This window comes from Ochlerotatus camptorhynchus, unplaced genomic scaffold, assembly GCF_037179485.1.
Source record: "Ochlerotatus camptorhynchus isolate MF236.1 unplaced genomic scaffold, CSIRO-AGI_Acam_v1.1 ptg000840l, whole genome shotgun sequence".
NCBI lineage: Eukaryota > Metazoa > Arthropoda > Insecta > Diptera > Culicidae > Ochlerotatus > Ochlerotatus camptorhynchus.
The window spans coordinates 1-20,600 of NW_027041300.1; the positions used below are offsets into that span (position 1 = coordinate 1).

Genomic DNA, 20,600 nt, shown 5'->3' on the forward strand with positions numbered 1-20,600 from the left:
ATTCCTGGTGGTAATTGTACAACAGTGAGACTATATGAGAGTATTTATTACAATGTTATATTCGTTCTTCTGGCAACATTCGAATAATCTCTAATCTCTAAAAAGGAACGGGAATTTTTCTAAACGTAACGAGACACGGGAAATCAGAAGGAGGATAAAACATAACATAATAAAGGAACCGGGTACGAAAAAGAAAAGGATATTGATCCCATAGTGTTCATAAAGCTTGCCGTCGAGATAAAATACTGACGCACACATGCAATGTGAAAAACGCGATTAAATAATTCCCTAATCAGACTAATACTACGTGCAATCGAGTATTGGTTCTTACCTGCTTTTCCTGCTTCTTTTTGGAGCAGTTGGGGCAGCTCCATTCGACGCCGTCCTCTTCCATCTGCTGACCCATGGCTTTGGTGACGTTGACGCACTTGCCATGGAACCATTCTTCGCATGTGTCGCAGCAGATCATGAAACGGTTGTTGTGCGGCTGCATGCAAATGCACCATAGTCTGTAATTGAAGGTGATTGCATGAAATAACATGTGTTTATCGTTCTGACGGTTGTGGAAAGAAAAACCCACCTATCCGGATCGTCTTCCGAATTCCAACTTTCATCCGATTCAGCATCGTCATCGACAGCAGGGGCAACAGCTGCAGCGACAGCGACCGTGCTCTGCCGCTTACCGCGACCAGATGTGGATGAAGATTCCGAAGTTCTTCTGCTGGAGGTTCCACTCCTATTACCTTTGCTTCGAGATTCATCAATCATCAAGCTTCCCGATCCGTCATCGTACGATACAGCTCCTGTATTGAGCTTTATTGATTGTTTTGAAGATTTCGGATGATGGCCGGAAGGTGACGGTGTAAAGCTCCCAGAAGGAGCTATTGTGGTATGAGGCGCAACCGACACCGGAGCGGGTGACACAGTAGAACTGGATCCAGCTTGAGCACGACGTTTCGCAGACCGGGTGGCGGGAGCTTCGATGGGTGGTAAAGTGATGATCCGACCATCACTTCGTCGGATTTGAATGGATTCCTTTCGGGGCATGAGTTGCTCTTTAACGGTCATCGTTGGTAGCGATTCTGGATTCGCTGACGACGGGGTACTATGAGTGGGAGTGGATGGCTGCATTTGCTGCGTAATTGAAATTGGGTTCATTGCAGAAGTTAACGGGGTAGGTATAGAAGCCGCAGATGAGATCGAATTGTCGGTTCCTATGACTCCTAGAACTTGTTTATCGAGAATTTCCTGCAGTTCTTTGTGTTCAGCAAGTTCGGCGACGTGTTGAAGGAGATCTTCCGGAAGACCGTCGTCATTGGACCCAAGAGCAGCCAGAATACTGTTGTCTGTAATAGGGAGAACAGGCTCCTGAACACCACCAGGAGGGAGGTTATTTTCCAACATTTTCACAATATCCTCCGTCATGGTGGGTTGCTGTAACGGAAGCTTTGGATCCGGATGGTTCAGTTCTTCCTGAACAATCGAATCAATGAGATCTAATCGTTTGTCGTGTTCTTCGGAAGCACTCGTGTGGGTTTGAATTGAAATATGGGCCGGTAGTTTTTGCGGTCCTCTCACTATGGCTGGCGAAAGCTGCACGAAGCCTCGAACCGTATTTGAAGTGCTGGGTGTTATCACTGGTGTTGTCGTTGGAGTTCCGACGTGCTGTCCAAGACGGCCCGAACCGACTTTTTTGATGATGTCCGGTGTGGAGAACAGTGAAGTCATGTCACTAAATAGAGCTTCAACGTGATGAGCTGGTTTGGGGGGTTTTTTAATGTCTTTCTTAACCACCGTCACCACTGTCACTGGGGCGGGAGGAGGGACAGTAACAGGTGTAACAGCTGCAATAACCGGTGTAGGTGCTACCGGTGTTGGGGCTGGAGAAGCTGAACCTGACATGGGTGGTTGTAAATTTCGTTTGGGGCCATACGTTCTCGGAACACCGGTTTTGTTGAGCATAGAAATCGGTGTTTTAGGTTCAGATTTTTTAGGTGTTTTAGTAGCTTTCTTTTTACTGGATTCGTGTGATTCTTCCTTCTTTGAAACACTTTTCGGAGTTTTATTTTGAGAGCTAGATTTCCGCTTCTTTGGCGTCTTTCCAGTTATACTAAAGTCCAAGTCGCTATCATTATCATCTTCTTCCGGATAAGAGCTATCGTCGGAATAATCTGAATCAGAACCTTCAAGTATGCTTTGCAAATCTTCAGCATCATTCATTGCCTCTCGAACAGATTTTCTCCGTCGAGATTTATTGGTCGGCGTTGGAGGCGATACTTTACTGGTGGATCTCTTTCTGCCACTGGTTCCTTCTGCCGCTGGATGCTGAATAGTAGTATGTGTCTCACCGACCGCAGTACCATCACCGGATCGAATTTCGATCGGCGAGTCCAAATCCTCGTAAAACGGTCGTGGCGGTAATTTCTGACTTGGCGATGTCAACGGAGTGTAACAATGATCATTAGCAATAACGTATCGTTGAAATTCGTAATCGATTCTGGTCTCCACACGAAGTGGTTTACGCAATCCGGCCAATGTTAGCACTTCTTCCGCAAACTTTTTCGCTTCTTCTGGTGGGTAGAATCTCTCTATCATCATACTAACGTGCGGAGCATCTCCGTCGTCTAGCATGACGTCCTCTTTCTTGCCAGCTGCAGGTTTATTACTTCTTCTGGTGGTCACTCCACTTGGACCTGGCGCCGATGCATTCGCGGGAGTTTCATTCTTCGAAACTCCACTTGAAGGGGCAGCATTTGAAGAATCCGGTGAATCTCCTGAGCCACTATCACTGGATCCTGTACCGGATTCAAGCTCCTGCTGAAGTTTCTCCTCCTGCAACAAACGACGCTCCTCCTCGATTTCTGCCTCGATGCTAGGCGTTGGGGATGTAATACGAACAACACTTACTGAAGTGTCGTTGGTTTCGTTAGCTGAAAAGAAGGAGAACATAGTTTCATTTAATTATAAAAACTACACATAAACAAAAGATAGAGAATAGTGTATCCGAGATCCATTTCAACTTTTCAACAAACAGCACTATCGCAACCAAAACAAAAATGCGGCAACCTCGCATTCGATAGGGTATTCGCTGAACAGCATGAGAAACCGAAGAAAGCAAAACATAAAAATAAACGAGAAAAGAGGCGCGCAAAGATCGCAGCATAATATCGTCGTTTTTTTTTGTGTTGTGTTTTCTACCAGCGGCTAAGCTAGTCGCTTATATTCGCAATCACGCCAATTGTACCAACAGTACTCAATTAAACTCACACCCGCTGATTGTAAGCTGTTACTGTCTTACGTACCTAGCAAACTGTGCAGAGTTTTCTGATCGACATGCACACTTCCATCCTTTCCAACGACGATCACAAGATTGGAATCAATTTTCAGATGCTCATCAACCGATGATGCATTCAACACTCCTGGCCCGCCGGATGTTTCCGCTCCTGATGTTTCCCCTTCAACGTTCAATACTCCTTCCTCCTCCCGACTCGACGTTGGGGACGGCGGATAAACTTTGAAAACCGAACTGGACATTTCCCTTCGTTCACCTCTCGTTATAATCTAATTTTTTTTATTTTCTACACTCCCCAGAAGTGTCAACAAAAACAAACCCTCAACACTTTGCGCAATCGTTTCAAGTTTGTCCGCGGTTCTTCACTGGGCAGTGACTGCAATGTTCACACAAAAATATTCCATTTTCCACATTCTAATCTTCCGCCAGAACACACGCTCTAGTCCTTCCTTTTGCTTTGATTCACTACTGGCACCCATCAAGCCTCCACCGCGCCAGCGTTCCGTTTTGTGTCCGCTGCCGTTTGCTGCACTTCGTACAGCCAACTCGCCGTGGACGCCATCTTTCTCTTCCTGTGGTGGAGCTGTTAGCCCCCGGAAAGTTTTTTTCACGTACCTTTTTCACACTTCAAACTACGGTTTCCGGACCGTCCTCGACAGGAATTCGCATCCGCATACGTTCAGGATAGTTTCTAGCTAGGTTTTGGCACGCCAAAAGCATCTGAAAATGGGTTTTGAAGGCAGGGAAAATTGCTTCCTTCTAGCGAACAATTTTTGCGTGGTGCCTTCGACAAAATTCTTTTCTGCTGTGACTAGGAACGCAGCGAAAAGTGGGTTTCAGTTTCCAGCGGTAATATATTGCTGTACTCTTTGCTCTCATGAAGAAGATATGTATTATTCGGTGAAATTACATGCTGTCTCTTTTGTACCTGTTTGTCATTCTGGAAAAACAGGGCTGCGCGTTATTTGCGATGTTATTCACACGTGCACTGAACGACATTTTCAAGTATTGTCAATAATTCAGAGAATCAGATTATAATTATTGGGTTCTTTAATTTTGATAAATATATCGGTTTTTATATATCATCAATTTTGGTACACTGGAACTATTTTAAATAAGTACAATTACATTAGCATTATTATTAGCGCCCCTCAGTGTCACTTTGTATGGGAGCGAGCTGTCAGTTTGTCAGTTTAGTGTCAAACAGTGAAGTTATTATTTTGCTTTAAATCTTGATTTAAAAATCGAGATGAAAGTGTGTGGGTTCGAAAAAAAAATATCGCTGTGCTTAGAAAACGAAGCTCTTTCAGATGATATATAAAAACCGATATATTTTTCAAAATTAAAGAACCCAGTTGCCACAAATCGTCGATTGAAGTGATTGTTTAAAAAATCAAATACGTCGATTTGAATAGTTACGCTTGATTTATTCGATTATATTTTATTGCAATAGTTCATTCTCTGTGTGCGAGTATTGATGGTCCGAAAGTGAGGATAACAATAACAAATAAACATTTTTAGCTTTGGCGAAAGTGAAGATCTGGATCAACAATAGAAAAGAGCCCATCAGCATTTGTAAACAAACCGTTCCAAAGCCCATTACTCACAAATCGAAGGCCGCCCACACAAACCAACACCATCATCGTATAGGTATAAGTTTCCCCTATCCGATGATGGTGTTGGTTTACGTAGGTGGCCTTCGCTTTGTGAGTAAAGGGCTTTCGAACGGTTTGTTTACAAATGCTGATTCTATTGTTGATCCAGAGATAACAAACGTGAACAAATTTCGCATTTGAAAATGGGATTACGCAAGTGTGCGTGTTATAAACGTCAGAAAGCTCAATTCCTTTCATGGAGCTTTCATAGCATCGTAATCAGGGACGACGACACTTCAGGATAATCTAATTTTTACCCAAATCTCTCAAAAAATTTCCAACGTACACAACATTTCAATCTATCCTATCTAATCTTTCTATTCCCAACTTATTCCTTCTGCATGATCACTAATTGTCAAGCAAGAAGTGCAGTTCTGGTAGTTTTCAGGTGGGCCGATCAGCACCCTCCCCACCCCCACGTATTCACGTTTATTTTCAACACGAATATTTTTTAAATAAACGGAACATTATTTTTATTTTAAACATTAATATCACATGATTTCAAACATGGAATCCCTAATAAACAAATACCATAAACGAACTATATCCCGGATGCGTAAACTAACCCACAAATGGTCTGTATGATACCTCGAACACGTCGTTAAGCCAACAATCAATACGAAACTAACGATTTTAAATTGGCTCACCACTTTAGTAGCCTATTGGTCCCAAGCAAACGATTAACGTACCCTATTCTAGTTGAAATTCTATTACTACACTATGTTTGTTTTGATTCGCTATGAAAGTTTGACAGATAACATCAGGGGTGTGTGGATTCATGCAGAACATGCAGGGGTGAGTGAAATAGCTTGGGACTGCTTGGGACCGTTGTTCTGGTACTGAGTGAGCCAAAAATAATAATGATTTTCTTCGGGACCCAGTGGTCTTAGAGTTACCTCTATGGTTAAGCTCTCTTTTATGGTTATTTTTATTAGGGATACGTTTGAAATAAACATTGTTTATTTTTGTGGCCAAAACAAACTGAGTTTAAGTTTAAATTTACCTCAAATATTTTTGTTTCAACGATACATTTTTCTGCGTGACGGATCACTCGTTCATAATCGGTCGCGGGGGCAAAAACATTAAGCGCATCATGGAGGAGACGGCAGCACACATTTACCAATCGGTGAGCACTCGTGTTTATTTCAGTTACCGTGTGGACATAATTTGTGATTAGCCCCGGTTTCTTTCAAATTGTATAATTATCCGACCAACCATTTCGTTAATTTTCTTTAATTTTCTATGCATCGATCTTCAAAGCCATTCATAAGAAAAATCGATAGCGATCGTCACCATTTCATGAATAATTGTAAAGATGCACAAACTCTAGAGTATCATTTGAAATGGGCCTATGTCCAAAACGTAAACAAATCGGGTTTTGATATCATTCTTTAGCACTGCTTGATAGCTACTAATCGTGTAGGAAAGTTCCGCACAATCGAGAAAAATCATTAAAAATAACTCGATTTTCGAAACGGCCGATCAACGAAATTTTTCGATTCATTAATAGGCCCGCACGCTAAAACGGCCAACCATTCATTTATTTCATTTCATTGATAAGCCTAGTGACGTAGAAGGGCCGATGATTGAAAAATTTCAAACCAAAGCTAGGCCCTACTGCTTGAGGCAGGGCCGATGATTTGTTTTGAATTTATTTGACGTTGCGAAAAGGCTTAGCAAAGGGCCTACCATTTCTGATGACAAGCACAACGGCTTAACAAAAAGGGCCTATCCATTGAAAGATTCACAAAAAAGGCTTATTAATTTAAGAAATTATATTGTTATCGATTTTCATATAATTTTGAAAGCTTTTCGCATATTTTGGATGTTGTATGCTGAGATACAGTTACTATTGTTATTGTGAACAATATAAATGCCTAAAATACTTCAATTTTCTTAAATATGAATTGAATAATGACGGTCAAAATTTAAAATTCATTTTCTGGTTTGTTTACGTTTTGGACATAGGCCTATTTCAAATGTTACTCTAGAACTCATTTTAGCAGCCCTCATCATAGCGCAGCTACCGTATCGAGTAACTAAGGCTCTGAACCATTTGGTGGATTATTTTAACTTTTGGTTAAAATTTGACAGATGAAAAGTTATCGATTAACCCTGCTATCCGAGCATGGTTATTTCTGACAGACAAGAAGTTAAATTTTGACAACCGTGGCTCGAAAACCGGTCGATCGACAGCACGGGGATTTTCGAACATAGAAAATAACTTTCGAAATGTCACTTTTAACCACGAGTTAAATTTAACTCGGCAAATGGTTCACAGCCTAAAATAGCAGTCGGCTTCTCGGTGAGAAGCGCGTTACCAAATTTAGCAGCGCGATAGCAGCGCGGGTTGCTATTCGTAGAAATGTCAAAATGCTCACTACCGGGACGGACAAAGGTGAGTAAATTGACCACTTTGTCAAGCAGTTTTGGCTTGACTTTCTACCAGCGATTTAACAAAACTGGACCAACTAATTTCTATTTTTTTATGAAACGCACAAATTTTGGCCACTTTTCTTGAGGTTCTAGAAGAAAAAATCTCAAAATAATGTTTCATTCGAGGTTTCATTTCAAAGTTCGAGTGGTAGTTAACGTCATTTTATCTGCTTGAATAAAGTGGTTAATTGATTACCGCGATAGCAGCGACCGGTGTGGAGAAGAGTGAGTAAACTAAAATGAGAGCGCTGTGCGCTGTTAAAATAGTTGCGCAAATGACAACGACCGTTACGGTTGCTCTAACGGTCCTTATATTTGCGTCATGCCGAAATAAGCATTAACTTCTCCAGAGGATCATCACCCATCGTTTCAAACATATGCTGCACTCTCATTGTTGGAAAAATGACAACATAGCGAACAAAAAATAATTGATTAGTTGTTAATCGAGTAATTAAAAAATGGGACATCTCTGATTTTGGTATGATTGTTTTGATAAAAAAAGTGCGCAAAATTTCATCTCTACCGAGGAGGCAGCAAATCAACAAAATTACCATGGTATTCATTGGATAAAAGGGACCGTGAAAGAGGACACTAATTTTAGTGTTTTCTATTTAGAAAGTTTTTCTTCCGACAGTTTCATCTTAGTATTCTTCTTTGCATTTACCGAGGGGGTGATCAACTTCATAAATCAGCTGAATTGTAAATATACACTTGAAAAATACACCAACAAAATACATAAAAATACGTTAATGTGTGCACGTTAAAACTAAAAAACATTAAATGAAATACACAAAAATACCTCGAAAATACTTTGCACACGAAAAATACATTACATAATGATAAACACTATAGATATTATAGATTCCATAGATAAGCGGAGAAGTATAATGTCAGGCAAAACATTTGATGACGGCACAACAGCATTTGTAAACAAACTTTCCAATGCCCTTTACACGCGAACCAAAGTAAACCAACGTAAACCAATACCACTTTAGAAAAGGTGATAGTTGCCCCTATCTGATGATGTTGTTGGTTTGCGTGGGCGTACTTTGGTTCGCGTGTAAAGGGCCTTAGAAAGTTTGTTTACAAATGCTTTTGTGCCGTTATCAAATGTTATGCCTGATTTTTGTTATTGGAAAAATATTATGTGCGTTCCTAATAGAAGCTAAGTGAAAACTTTTTTCAGTGTAGAGCACTTCGTTGTGCCGTTTTGTTTTGTTTCGTGCGTAAAAGTTCAAAATAAAGTGCATAGCAGTGCGTTGTCTGCGAAATAAATCGGAATGTGGAGTGTGGAAAGCGTTTTGTGCTCATAATATTACAATACTTCTCCCTCAAACAACACCATGATGACGTCATGCTCGTTTGGCTACACGAAACGAAAATCAATTATTTAATTCATGTGTTTCACTTATACATTTTTGCCAAAGCATCAGCCTTATACATTCCATAAGACAAACCACATAGGTCCTATTAGAATGCTTAAAAGATATGTGTGACCGCTTATACATTTCATTTGACACATGATCTTTATTAACTTTTTGCAGATTTAATCTCCTTATACCTTTTGGCAAATTTCCATTGCTGATTATTCATAAATTGTATAAGTCGACTAATAAGCAGACGCCTTGCAAAAAGTTAATAAAGATCATGTGTCAAATGAAATGTATAAGCGGTCACACATATCTTTTAAGCATTCTAATAGGACCTATGTGGTTTGTCTTATGGAATGTATAAGGCTGATGCTTTGGCAAAAATGTATAAGTGAAACACATGAATTAAATAATTGATTTTCGTTTCGTGTAGCCAAACGAGCATGACGTCATCATGGTGTTGTTTGAGGGAGAAGTATTGTAATATTATGAGCACAAAACGCTTTCCACACTCCACATTCCGATTTATTTCGCAGACAACGCAAGAAGGAAAGATAAAACAAACCATTCCTCGAAACATTGTTGCAAAGATTTGCTATGCACTTCATTTTGAACTTTTACGCACGAAACAAAACAAAACGGCACAACGAAGTGCTCTACACTGAAAAAAGTTTTCACTTAGCTTCTATTAGGAACGCACATAATATTTTTCCAATAACAAAAATCAGGCATAACATTTGATAACGGCACAAAAGCATTTGTAAACAAACCTTCTAAGGCCCTTTACACGCGAACCAAAGTACGCCCACGCAAACCAACAACATCATCGCATAGGGGCAACTATCACCTTTCCGTAAGTGGTATTGGTTTGCGTGGGCGTACTTTAGTTCGCGTGTAAAGGGCCTTAGAATGTTTGTTTACAAATGCTTTTGTGCCGTTATCAAATGTTATGCCTGAAATAATGATTTTTATCTGAATATCACATAGCATAAGAAATTCTATATGAGAAATCATATAGATTTCATTGGACACATAAAGTTCATGTGATTTAGTGGTGCAATTTCCAATTATGGGATCACATGAAGGTTATGTGAAATTCACATGGATGTTTTCCACTGGTTATGTGATTTATTTTATGAGTGTATGATGGCATGAACTTTTTTCACGGATGCCAGTAAGATCATTTATTTTTCATGGTTGCCAAATCAACTTTTTGTGCCTCCGCAAGCTCGGGGCGAAGTGTGTGGCCAGGTGTGTGATAATATCATAGAGGTAACTCTAAGACTAGAAGGTCCCGAAATAACGTGCTCAACTTTTTGGCTCAGCTCTGGTACTCTCTTCGGTCCCAAGCTTATCGCTTCACCCCTCGAAACATAGGAAAAACCAATAACCCCTCATTTTATCTGTCAAACTTTCATAGCGAATCAAAACAAACATTGCGTAGTGCTAGAATTTCGACTAGAATGGGGAACGTTAATCGTTTGCTTGGGACCAATAGACTAGTCAAGTAGTGAGCCAATTTAAAATCGTTAGTTTCGTATTGATTGTTGATAATATGATGTTCTGAATAGAGTTCTCTACCACCGTTAGTGTTAGTGAGCAGTTTCACTAATACAAGAATTTTACTGGTTGAAAATAAAAACAAAAACCGCTGTCAAGTCGAACACTTTGACAGCTGATTTCGTGGTTGAAAATAATAAACATTGATCAATTGTAAATACACACTTATAGTACGTTCAGACTACAGAGTTATAACATGTTATAGCGCTATCTTGATGGTGGTTTCTGTGTTGCAATTATTTGACAACCGTTATAACATGTTATAACTCTCCAGTCTGGACAGCGTTTTAAAAAAAATACATAAAAATACGTTAATGTGTACACGTTAAAACTAAAATATCTTAAATAAAATAATCAAAAATATATCGAAAATACTTTGTACACAAAAATACATTTCATAACGAATTTAATACACTTTAATACAAAAATACAAAAAAGCTATAAATACATAAAATTTGAACATACTGAGTATTCTCTCAGTATGTTCAAACTTTCTTACACACAATTAAATTGACTGCAAGGCGCTAAACCGTAAATCAAAAAAAAAATAAATACGTTAATACGGATAAAAATACAAACTACAGCTTTTCAGTTCGGGTCGAGGTTCGGGTAGATGAATCGAAAATACTCAAGTTGACAGCCCCTCCAATTCAACAAAATCACACCCGAAAAAAAAATTACAGTGAAATTTTCAGTGGAAACAATGCTCTAACATTAATTTTTATTGTCGAAAATAAAAATGATTGTTATAATGTTGTACTCTTCCGAAAACGGCAAAACTGCTACCTAGCTGTACAATGAATGTACATAATAAAATATTGTTACAATGATTGTTATCGTATTTTCATTTATTTTATTGTTAACATGATTCGATCATGAACAATAATGAACAACTCTATTACAATAAAAATTGTTGTAACATTAAATATTGGTGTATTTTCATTGTGGGTTACTTCACGAACAATAAAAATAAATCTGATTGAAGCATGCAGACTATGAGAGGGTCAGCAACACTGCCAACGTAATTAAGATAGGCGCTGCTCGTATGGCTCTGGCTTTGACAGTTCGTTTGGCTCAAAACCAGGCAGTCCGCCTCCGCTCATATCTTATCCTAGACCCTCTCTAAAGCTTAATGGAGACCTTTTCCGTGCAGTCAATAATCATACAATAATAATAAAAAATTCCACCACTTGAAGATGTCAGGAAGGAACTCTCAGGTGGAAGCATATTTCATGGGCGATTCTCTCCAATCGAATGCATTAACTTATCAACGACGCTCAACCACCAAGGAGACGTGACCTAGGGATATCGAGCGCAGAGGAGTTGGCCTACATTTCTCACAAGTTCCGGATCGAATCTCGATCCATAACCAGTAAAAAAAAAGGACCACCCGTAACAGACATATACCACCCCCTTCCCTTCCCGGGGCAATGTTTTATTTTTTCGATTTATTTTTAAAGTCGATAAAGTAGATCTGTCAAGCCAACACATACACTCTAAAGTACACTGTTATTTTTTTTAATCAATAAATTCGCCAATCAACAGTAAAATAACAATAATATATTATGTTATTGAAAAAAAATTATATGGGAAAATCACGAAAATTTCATTGTTAAGATACTTAACAACCCCCCTTTTTTATTGTAAATTTTCCATTTACCATAAAATTTGCTGTTTTGTACAACATAAATCAAGGTAAATTTATTGTAGACGTAACAATATAAATCATTGTTAAGACAATAATTTTCGTCTTATTGTTACATTGTTTTTTAATGTATTTTTGTTGTTATTTTTTTTCGGGCAGCTTTCCATGCTCGGTAATGGCGGTCTGTTTGTATGAATAAATGTATCCTTCACTGTGCTTTTTGACACTAACTGGAGGGCTTATGTTGTTCCATTTTCTTCTGTTCCTGGGAGAGGGAAAGGGAGGGGTCAAAATCCGAACATCCAGATAGCGTCAAAACGCACAGTGAAGGATACATTTATTCAAACCAACAGGCCGCCATTACCGAGCATGGAAAGCTGCATAGTTCGTTTATGGTATTTGTTTATTAGGGATTCCATGTTTGAAATCATGTAATATTAATGTTTAAAATAAAAATAATGTTACGTTTATTTAAAAAATATTCGTGTTGAAAATAAACGTGAATACGTGGGGGTGGGGAGGGTGCTGATCGGTCGACCTGAAAACTACCAGAAACTGCACTTCTTGCTTGACAATTAGTGATCATGCAGAAGGAATAAGTTGGGAATTGTAACCTTCGAAGAAGTTTCCACCTAGAAATGATGGCTTGGTGAGAAATTTGAACTAAGATCTACAGGAATATTGTCAGTTAATGTCTTGGTTAATGTAAATAATCATGCAAAGAACGTTTGAATTATATAAAGAAAAAGGACGATTAAATGCAATAAATGAAATTAAATTAAATTTTGAAATCATCATGCTGAAAGAGGATATAATTCGTTGTCACGCTGTCCTGAAAAAAAAAAACAATTTCAGAAGACTAGCATGGTGCAAAAATATGGGATGTGCTGCCAAATGAGACGGATTGTATCTCCACGGCCCCAAAAACCCCTGTATACAAATTTTCACGCCAATCGGTTCAGTAGCTTCCGAGTCTATAAGGGTCAGACAGACAGACAGACAGACAGACAGACAGACAGAAATTCATTTTTATATATCAGACCAACAATTGAAATGGCCTTAACTCCATTTTGTAAACAAACCTTGTAGGGCCATCTAAAATCTAGGTAGTGTTAGGGCGACTCGCATGTTCGAATTCGACCGGGCTGCCGATACTCGAACCCAACTGCTCGAACGCACGAAGTGAGCCAAAGGCGCGCAGACTCAGGCGATCGAGGATGGCGTGATGATCGTACGATGAGTTGGAATGCTACCTAACTTATCTTGGCAAAGCTATATAAGCTCACTTCACCCCCACAAAAGTCTCTTAATCCTGGGAAGTGAAGTTATACCAACAATCAATACGAAACTAACGATTTTAAATTGGCTCACCACTTTAGTAGCCTATTGGTCCCAAGCAAACGATTAACGTACCCTATTCTAGTTGAAATTCTATTACTACACTATGTTTGTTTTGATTCGCTATGAAAGTTTGACAGATAACATCAGGGGGTGTGTGGATTCATGCAGAACATGCAGGGGTGAGTGAAATAGCTTGGGACTGCTTGGGACCGTTGTTCTGGTACTGAGTGAGCCAAAAATAATAATGATTTTCTTCGGGACCCAGTGGTCTTAGAGTTACCTCTATGGTTATACCACAAACGAAGTGACAAACGACTTACTGGCGAAGAAATCCATTTAAATAATGTGGTTCACTGTAATAGAATTTTCTTGGAAGCTTGTGCCATCATCCACCAGATGGGTTAGTTTTTTTGTTTTGATTTGAACAAAGTTGATTTTGTGTACAATGATTCTTTGACAGTGTGCAAAGAGTGCGTATCATTTTGTCATTTTTTTATGCATTTCAGTTTTGAGTAGAGTGAAAGAGATAGAACCAAAATATTCTAGTACATTTGGTGAAAATGCTAGTTCAATCCAATAGTAGTGTTGCCATGTGGTACAATCCAGTAGTAGTGGTGTTGCCATGTGGTACACTGAAAAATTGCAATAGCAGGTTAGTCACCAAAGTTTTCGAGCCGCTCCGTCTGTCACTTCGTTTGTGGTTATACCAACAATCAATACGAAACTAACGATTTTAAATTGTCTCACCACTTAAGTAGCCTATTGGTCCCAAGCAAACGATTAACGTACCCTATTCTAGTTGAAATTCTATTAATACACTATGTTTGTTTTGATTCGCTATGAAAGTTTGACAGATAACATCAGGGGTGTGTGGATTCATGCAGAACATGCAGGGGTGAGTGAAATAGCTTGGGACTGCTTGGGACCGTTGTTCTGGTACTGAGTGAGCCAAAAATAATAATGATTTTCTTCGGGACCTATTTTAAGTGTCCTCTTTCACGGTCCCTTTCATCCATTGAATACCCCTCGTATACAAGGTAATTTTGTGGTTTTGCTGCCCCCTCGGTAGAGATGAAATTTTGCGCTCATTTTTATCAAAACAAACACACCAAAATCAGAGATGTCCCATTTTTTAATTACTCGATTAACAACTAATCGATTTTTTTTGTTCGTTGTGCTGCCATTTTTCCACCAATGAGAGTGCAGCACATGTTTGAAACGGTCGGTGATGATCCTCTGGAGAAGTTAATGCTTATATCGGCATGATATAACCGATTGCAAATATTTTACTTTTCGGTTCGTTAATCGATTATTCGATAATTCGAATGAAAATCGGCTATCACTAGATGAATGTGAAACGTCATTTCAAATATATGGGCCGTACATAAATAATGATACAATTTGAAAGGGACCGGGATTCATCACAAATAACGTCCACACGGTAACTGAAATAAACACGAGTGTTCACCGGTTGGTTATACGGAGTGTTTCAAAAGTTCGACAAAATTTTCTAAAAAAATTCAGAACAGAAGTTCTTTTGCCGCGTTACCTTTGATCGGTCGCTAAACGTCAAGGAGTGTTCTCGCGTTCGAGTAACGTTGTGCCCAATTCCAACCGTGTTCCGCAAACTTAGAAAGTGGTCCTGTGAATCTTTTGGACATTTTTTCTAAACGACACGTGTTGAAGAGCGTGCAGTGATAGTTTGTAGCTACCGGTCAGAAGCCAAATAGTTCCGGAGTGCTATCCACGCTAGACCGCTTCCCAGGCTGTCGAACGGACCGTCCGTCACCATACGGTCCTCTCCAAAAACTCCATCAACAGTACCATCGGAAAGTGCGAAGAAGCTAGCGGTTTCATCGAGGAGGCGTGTTTGGCGGTCGACCGAGCGCGGGAACGAGGTCAGCGATCCACGTGGTGCACCACCAACGAGGCAGCGGTAGCAGTGAGCAGCATCAACGAGAGAACAGTGAGTCAAAAGTGTCCAAAAAAGTTCCAATTCCATTTTGAATAAATTTTTAAAAGTTTAAAATTCAATCTAATTTGCTTGTGTCGCGAACATCTTTTGCATGCACCAAAGAAATCGATCTAGTGTGGTTTCCTTTACGATAGTTGGAGTGTTTCGCCTTGAGTCTTTTCCTAGTGTGGTTTTGTGCCGACCCTGAGTTTTATTATTTGGTGAGCTAGTCCGGCAAACTAGTAAAGACGGCCGTCCCGGCAACGGGTGGAAGTCTTCATTAGTTACAGAATAGAAAGATTAGATAGGATGGATTGAAATGTTGTGTACGTTGGAAATTTTTTGAGAGATTTGGGTAAAAATTAAATTATCCTGAAGTGTCGTCGTCCCTGATTACGATGCTATGAAAGCTCCATGAAAGGAATTGAGCTTTCTGACGTTTATAACACGCACACTTGCGTAATCCCATTTTCAAATGCGAAATTTGTTCACGTTTGTTACCTCTGGATCAACAATAGAAAAGGGCCCATCAGCATTTGTAAACAAACCGTTCGAAAGCCCTTTACTCACAAAGCGAAGGCCACCTACGAATGCAAATACTTGCGATTGTGACGCTAACAGATTGACAGCTCTTTACTAGGGGTCCAGCAAACCGTTTATGTTAGCTGAATTTTTCGGTAAAAATATCGTTTGCTGTTTTTCAGCAAAGCTTTTTTGTTGCTGATCATGATCCAGCAAACCGTTTTACTGATAATAAAAACTAAAATTTGGTGTGTACGATTCGTACAAACCAACGAGGAGGAGGAGATAAACAAAACTACAAACATATAAAATTATGTTGGTAAGAGCACTAATTATAATAAATTTTAATAAAGTATGCATGGAAAAGACCCTGGCGATTTTGTCTTTATTATTTGTGTATTTGTATAAAAAATCTTTAAGAGTAGTTGCCAGCCCCAAGTGAAAATAAACTTGTTTTACTGAGTTTATTCGGCAAAATTCTGTGATCTGTCTGAATTTTTTATTGCTGAAAAATCAGTGAATAAATATTGCTGATTATCAGTAAAATGTTGTCATTTTGACAGAAGTGGGAATTGCTGGAAAATTCAGCAGCATTATTTTGCTGTAAAGTTTGCTGATCTTTCATCAAGTCTAAAATCAGCAAAATTTTGCTGGGATTTAGCGATTTAAATTTGGTGTGTACGTAAACCAACACCATCATCGGATAGGGGAAACTTCTACCCACAAACGAAGTGACAGACGGAGCGGCTCGAAAACTTTGGTGACTAACCCGAGGGGGACGACACATCTAAATCTCAATTCTAGATGCTCAAAAAATCTCACACTAGCGAATCAATCTTCGAAAAATCATCTTTCATTTGTCGCATCTACTTGCATCGCTCATCATCTTTTTGCAGGAAATCTTCAAAATTGACATAAATCTTCCTTCTATCTACTCAGCGTGCGTGCAGCTAGCCATAGCAAAACACAATCTTTTCTGCATCGTAGATAGAGTCGTCCCCCTCGGACTAACCTGCTATTGCAATTTTTCAGTGTACCACATGGCAACACCACTACTACTGGATTGTACCACATGGCAACACTACTACTAGATTGAATCTGAGTGGTGCGGAGAAACACGAAATGGTTGTCAAAAAGAATCCAACTGGTGCTGTCAAAAAGAATCCAACGATCTAGAGCTGCTAAAAGTGATACTTTTCTCATACAATCCCCGTCGGCAGAGAAAGTATTGTGGTCAATGTTGAAAATATTGTCATTTCGGCATTTTTTTACTATATTCTTCAACAAAAAACTTGCTCAAATACTCGGATGTAAACAATGTAACGAACGAACGAACCTGCACGAACTGCTGAAGGAAGAATGCAAACAAAACATTATAAGAGTCATGTGGGTAGGTGCACTCCCAACACCATGTACACGTTGTTTATGGAGCAAAGGGTGAACTTTCGACAGCATGTATATGCAAATTGTGAGCAATGCATTAGCAAAACAATTTGTGATATCGGAAAATTTTCAAGTTGTTTCATGCTGACTTGCAAAACAAAAACGGCTGTGTTCGCAGTAACCAGGATTGAACTAGCATTTTCACCAAATGTACTAGACTGTTTTGGTTCTATCTCTTTCACTCTACTCAAAACTGAAATGCATGAAAAAATGACAAAATGATACGCACTCTTTGCACACTGTCAAAGAATCATTGTACACAAAATCAACTTTGTTCAAATCAAAACAAAAAAACTAACCCATCTGGTGGATGATGGCACAAGCTTCCAAGAAAATTCGATTACAGTGAACCACATTATTTAAATGGATTTCTTCGCCAGTTAGTCGTCTGTCACTTCGTTTGTGCTACTACCATAGAGGTAACTCTAAGACTAGTAGACTAGTTACTGTGTGGTCGTTAACTCGTAACCATAACAAAAATAAGATCTAAATGGTATATGAAGGATATCAAAAAGATAACAAATCATGTTTTCTTGATAACAAATCCATGTATGCGTTTTGATATCAGTAATTTCGTTAATTGTTAACAAAATAAGTAATCAATATGTTATTATAACTATGGTAGGAAAACAAAAAAAAAAAAAAAAAAAAAAACTAAATTAGTTATTATTTTGATATCATGTATCAAATTTAGTAATCTGAATGTTTTGAAATCTATTGGTTGATACCAAGATTCAAAATTAAAAAATGTTATCAATAAGTTTTCATTTATTCAAAATATAAACAAATGTATATTTCAATCAGTTCTATCGATATCTATCTTATATCGATTAGTAAATTGAATTCGCAGGTAGATTAATATCAATAAATATTGTAAAATATAACTGTACAATTCATAATTCAAGCTGAGCATCGCATTAGGTCCTAAGTAACATTGGAAGATTCTCTTCGTCGACTTTCTCTTTGTATCTCCACGGCCATGTAAAGACATTCCCAGGTATTCTCAGCACACAGATCTGTAAAAGAAGCTTTTATCTTGCATCCAATACGACAAACACAACAAGAAACGGTTTTGTACTCAAGTTATTAACGAATGAGAATGAGTGGAGCCGGTGGTGTAGTGGTAAGCGTGATTACCTCTCACCCCAGCAGGGCTGGGTTCAATCCCAGTCGGCGCCGCCGGGATGTTCTGAGGCATAAGGGAAGTAAAGCCGTTGGTCCCCGGTTCATGAGTTGATGGATCGATAGGTAGGGTCCAGGTGTAGGAGCTGCCTCCCTGGCGTCGGTAGCATTGGTGCTCAGCACGCGAAAAACAAGATCGACGGAAAACAAATCAAGAAAAAAAAACGAATGAGAATGTCGACGAAGGGAATCGATCAATGTTACTTAGGGCCTAATGCAATGTTCAGCTTGAATTGTCTTTGTGTTCATATAAAGAAAATAGCAAGCATTGAGTTCTCCAAGCAGGATGTCACGAACACTACACTAATAACAAAATTTTACACACACTAGCGTACCCGCATAAGCGCGAACCATAAATTGACCTTACCTAAAATGGTTAAAATTGTTTATAATCCCTGCTAAACTTCAACTGAAATGGTTATGGAACTTTACATGAACGTTTAATGATAAAGTTTTAACCTTAAGTATTATAGTTTTTTGGAAGTGGACCTTACAAATAATGGGTTATTAAGAACCATTACCATTCAATATTCTTGTTTTCTCCATACATTTTCGCAAAGAAAACTTTACTAAAACCTTTTAACTTATGGTTTGAGAACATTAATGGTAATGGTTATGGTAACCAGTAAGGTCCATGAATGGTTTTGTAACATCGATCTACTTTATGTGGAATATATCGCGAATTGGTTGCCTGTAAATTACTGATTACCAATTCACGATATATTTCACGTAAAGTTGAGCGATAATACAAAATCATTAATGGACCTTACTGACTACCATAACCATAACCATTAATGTTCTCAAACCATAAGTAAAAACGTTCTAATATAGTTCTCTTTCCGAAAATGTATGGAGAAAACAAGAATTTGGAATGGTAATGGTTCTTAACAACCCATTATTTGTAAGGTCCGCTTCCAAAAAACCATAATACATAAGGTTAAAACTTTATCACACAAACGTTCATGTAAAGTTCCATAACCATTTCAGTTGAAGTTTAGCAGGGATTATAAACAATTTATAACCATTATCGGTAAGGTCATGTGATGGTTCGCGTTTATGCGGGTATACTGTCATGTGCACGGTAAGAATCAAACTTCCATTTATGAGTAAAAGTGAACCCATTGTAAATAAGAGCGGCACCACTAATTAATGAGTTATTCATTATGCCAATTACCTAGTAACTGTTAGCTACTGTTAGCAGAAACTCATTGTTGTTAAAATAATTTACTCATTTATGAGTAAAACCACCTTTATCAACAATGGGTAAACCTTTACTCACAAAAAGTTACTTGACTGTTACCGTGCAAGCGTAGGGTTTGTTTTCGTTTTGTTGTTTATTTTTACTTTAGAAATTAGAATGACAGTTCCGAGGGGGACGACTCTATCTACGATGCAAAAAAGATTGTGTTTTGCTGTGGCTAGTTGCGCGCACGCTGAGTAGATAGAAAGAAGATTTATGACGTTTCTGAAGATTTCCTGCAAAAAATTGATGAGCGATGCAAGTAGATGCGACAAATGAAAGAAGATTGTTCGAAGATTGATTCGCTAGTGTGAGATTTGTTGAGCATCTAAACTTGAGATTTAGATGTGTCGCCCCCCTCGGACAGTTCTTACAGCAAACAAAAAAATTCTCACAGCTAACAAAAAAATTCATCTCACTAACACACTCAACTCGCACCAATACCAACCCAGCTGGAGAGGACTATGCTGATTGACTCGTAAAGCCTAGTATACACAGCGTTGCCAGGTTGCCAGATTTATCTGGCACAGCCAGAGAAATTTTTGCTCTGCCATCAAAACATATTTTTTGAGAAATCTGGCAGCTTCCTATGTTAATTTGCTGTGCCAGATTTTCGCCAGACATTTTTTTCGGGTTTTGCCAGATTTTTTTATAAATAAGCCTGGCATCTCTGAGTATAGCCTAGTATACAGATCGAAGCGAAACGAAAATTGAAGCACGCGAAAAATCATGAAATTTCGCTAGCGAAAAAGGTTGTGAAAAAATGTTTGTGAAACATTTTCGAGTTTCCTTTTTTCGCAGTTTACAGTTCATGTGAAACGAAATCGATCAGTTTACACCTCCGGTGAAGGGAAAATCTGACAGATACGCTCTTTCTCGAAACGTCAATTTTTCGCTTAGCTGATGCTCTTTTCGCTAGCGCTGCATGCGCGAAAAAAAAAATAAACGTTAGCGAAAAAG

The 20,600-nt window shown here is 38.7% G+C and overlaps 1 protein-coding gene across 1 annotated transcript; it reads right to left on the bottom strand.

The window, feature by feature from the left end:
- Window positions 1-285: 285 nt before the first annotated feature.
- Window positions 286-4,082, bottom strand: pps (protein partner of snf). The gene is made up of 3 exons (XM_065238592.1): window positions 3,303-4,082; window positions 581-2,930; window positions 286-509 (listed from the first exon to the last, which is right to left on the bottom strand). Exons 1-3 carry the CDS (start codon window positions 3,532-3,534, stop codon window positions 293-295), a joined length of 2,799 nt encoding a protein of 932 aa, XP_065094664.1. The 5' UTR covers window positions 3,535-4,082; the 3' UTR covers window positions 286-292.
- Between the last annotated feature and the right edge of the window lie 16,518 nt (window positions 4,083-20,600).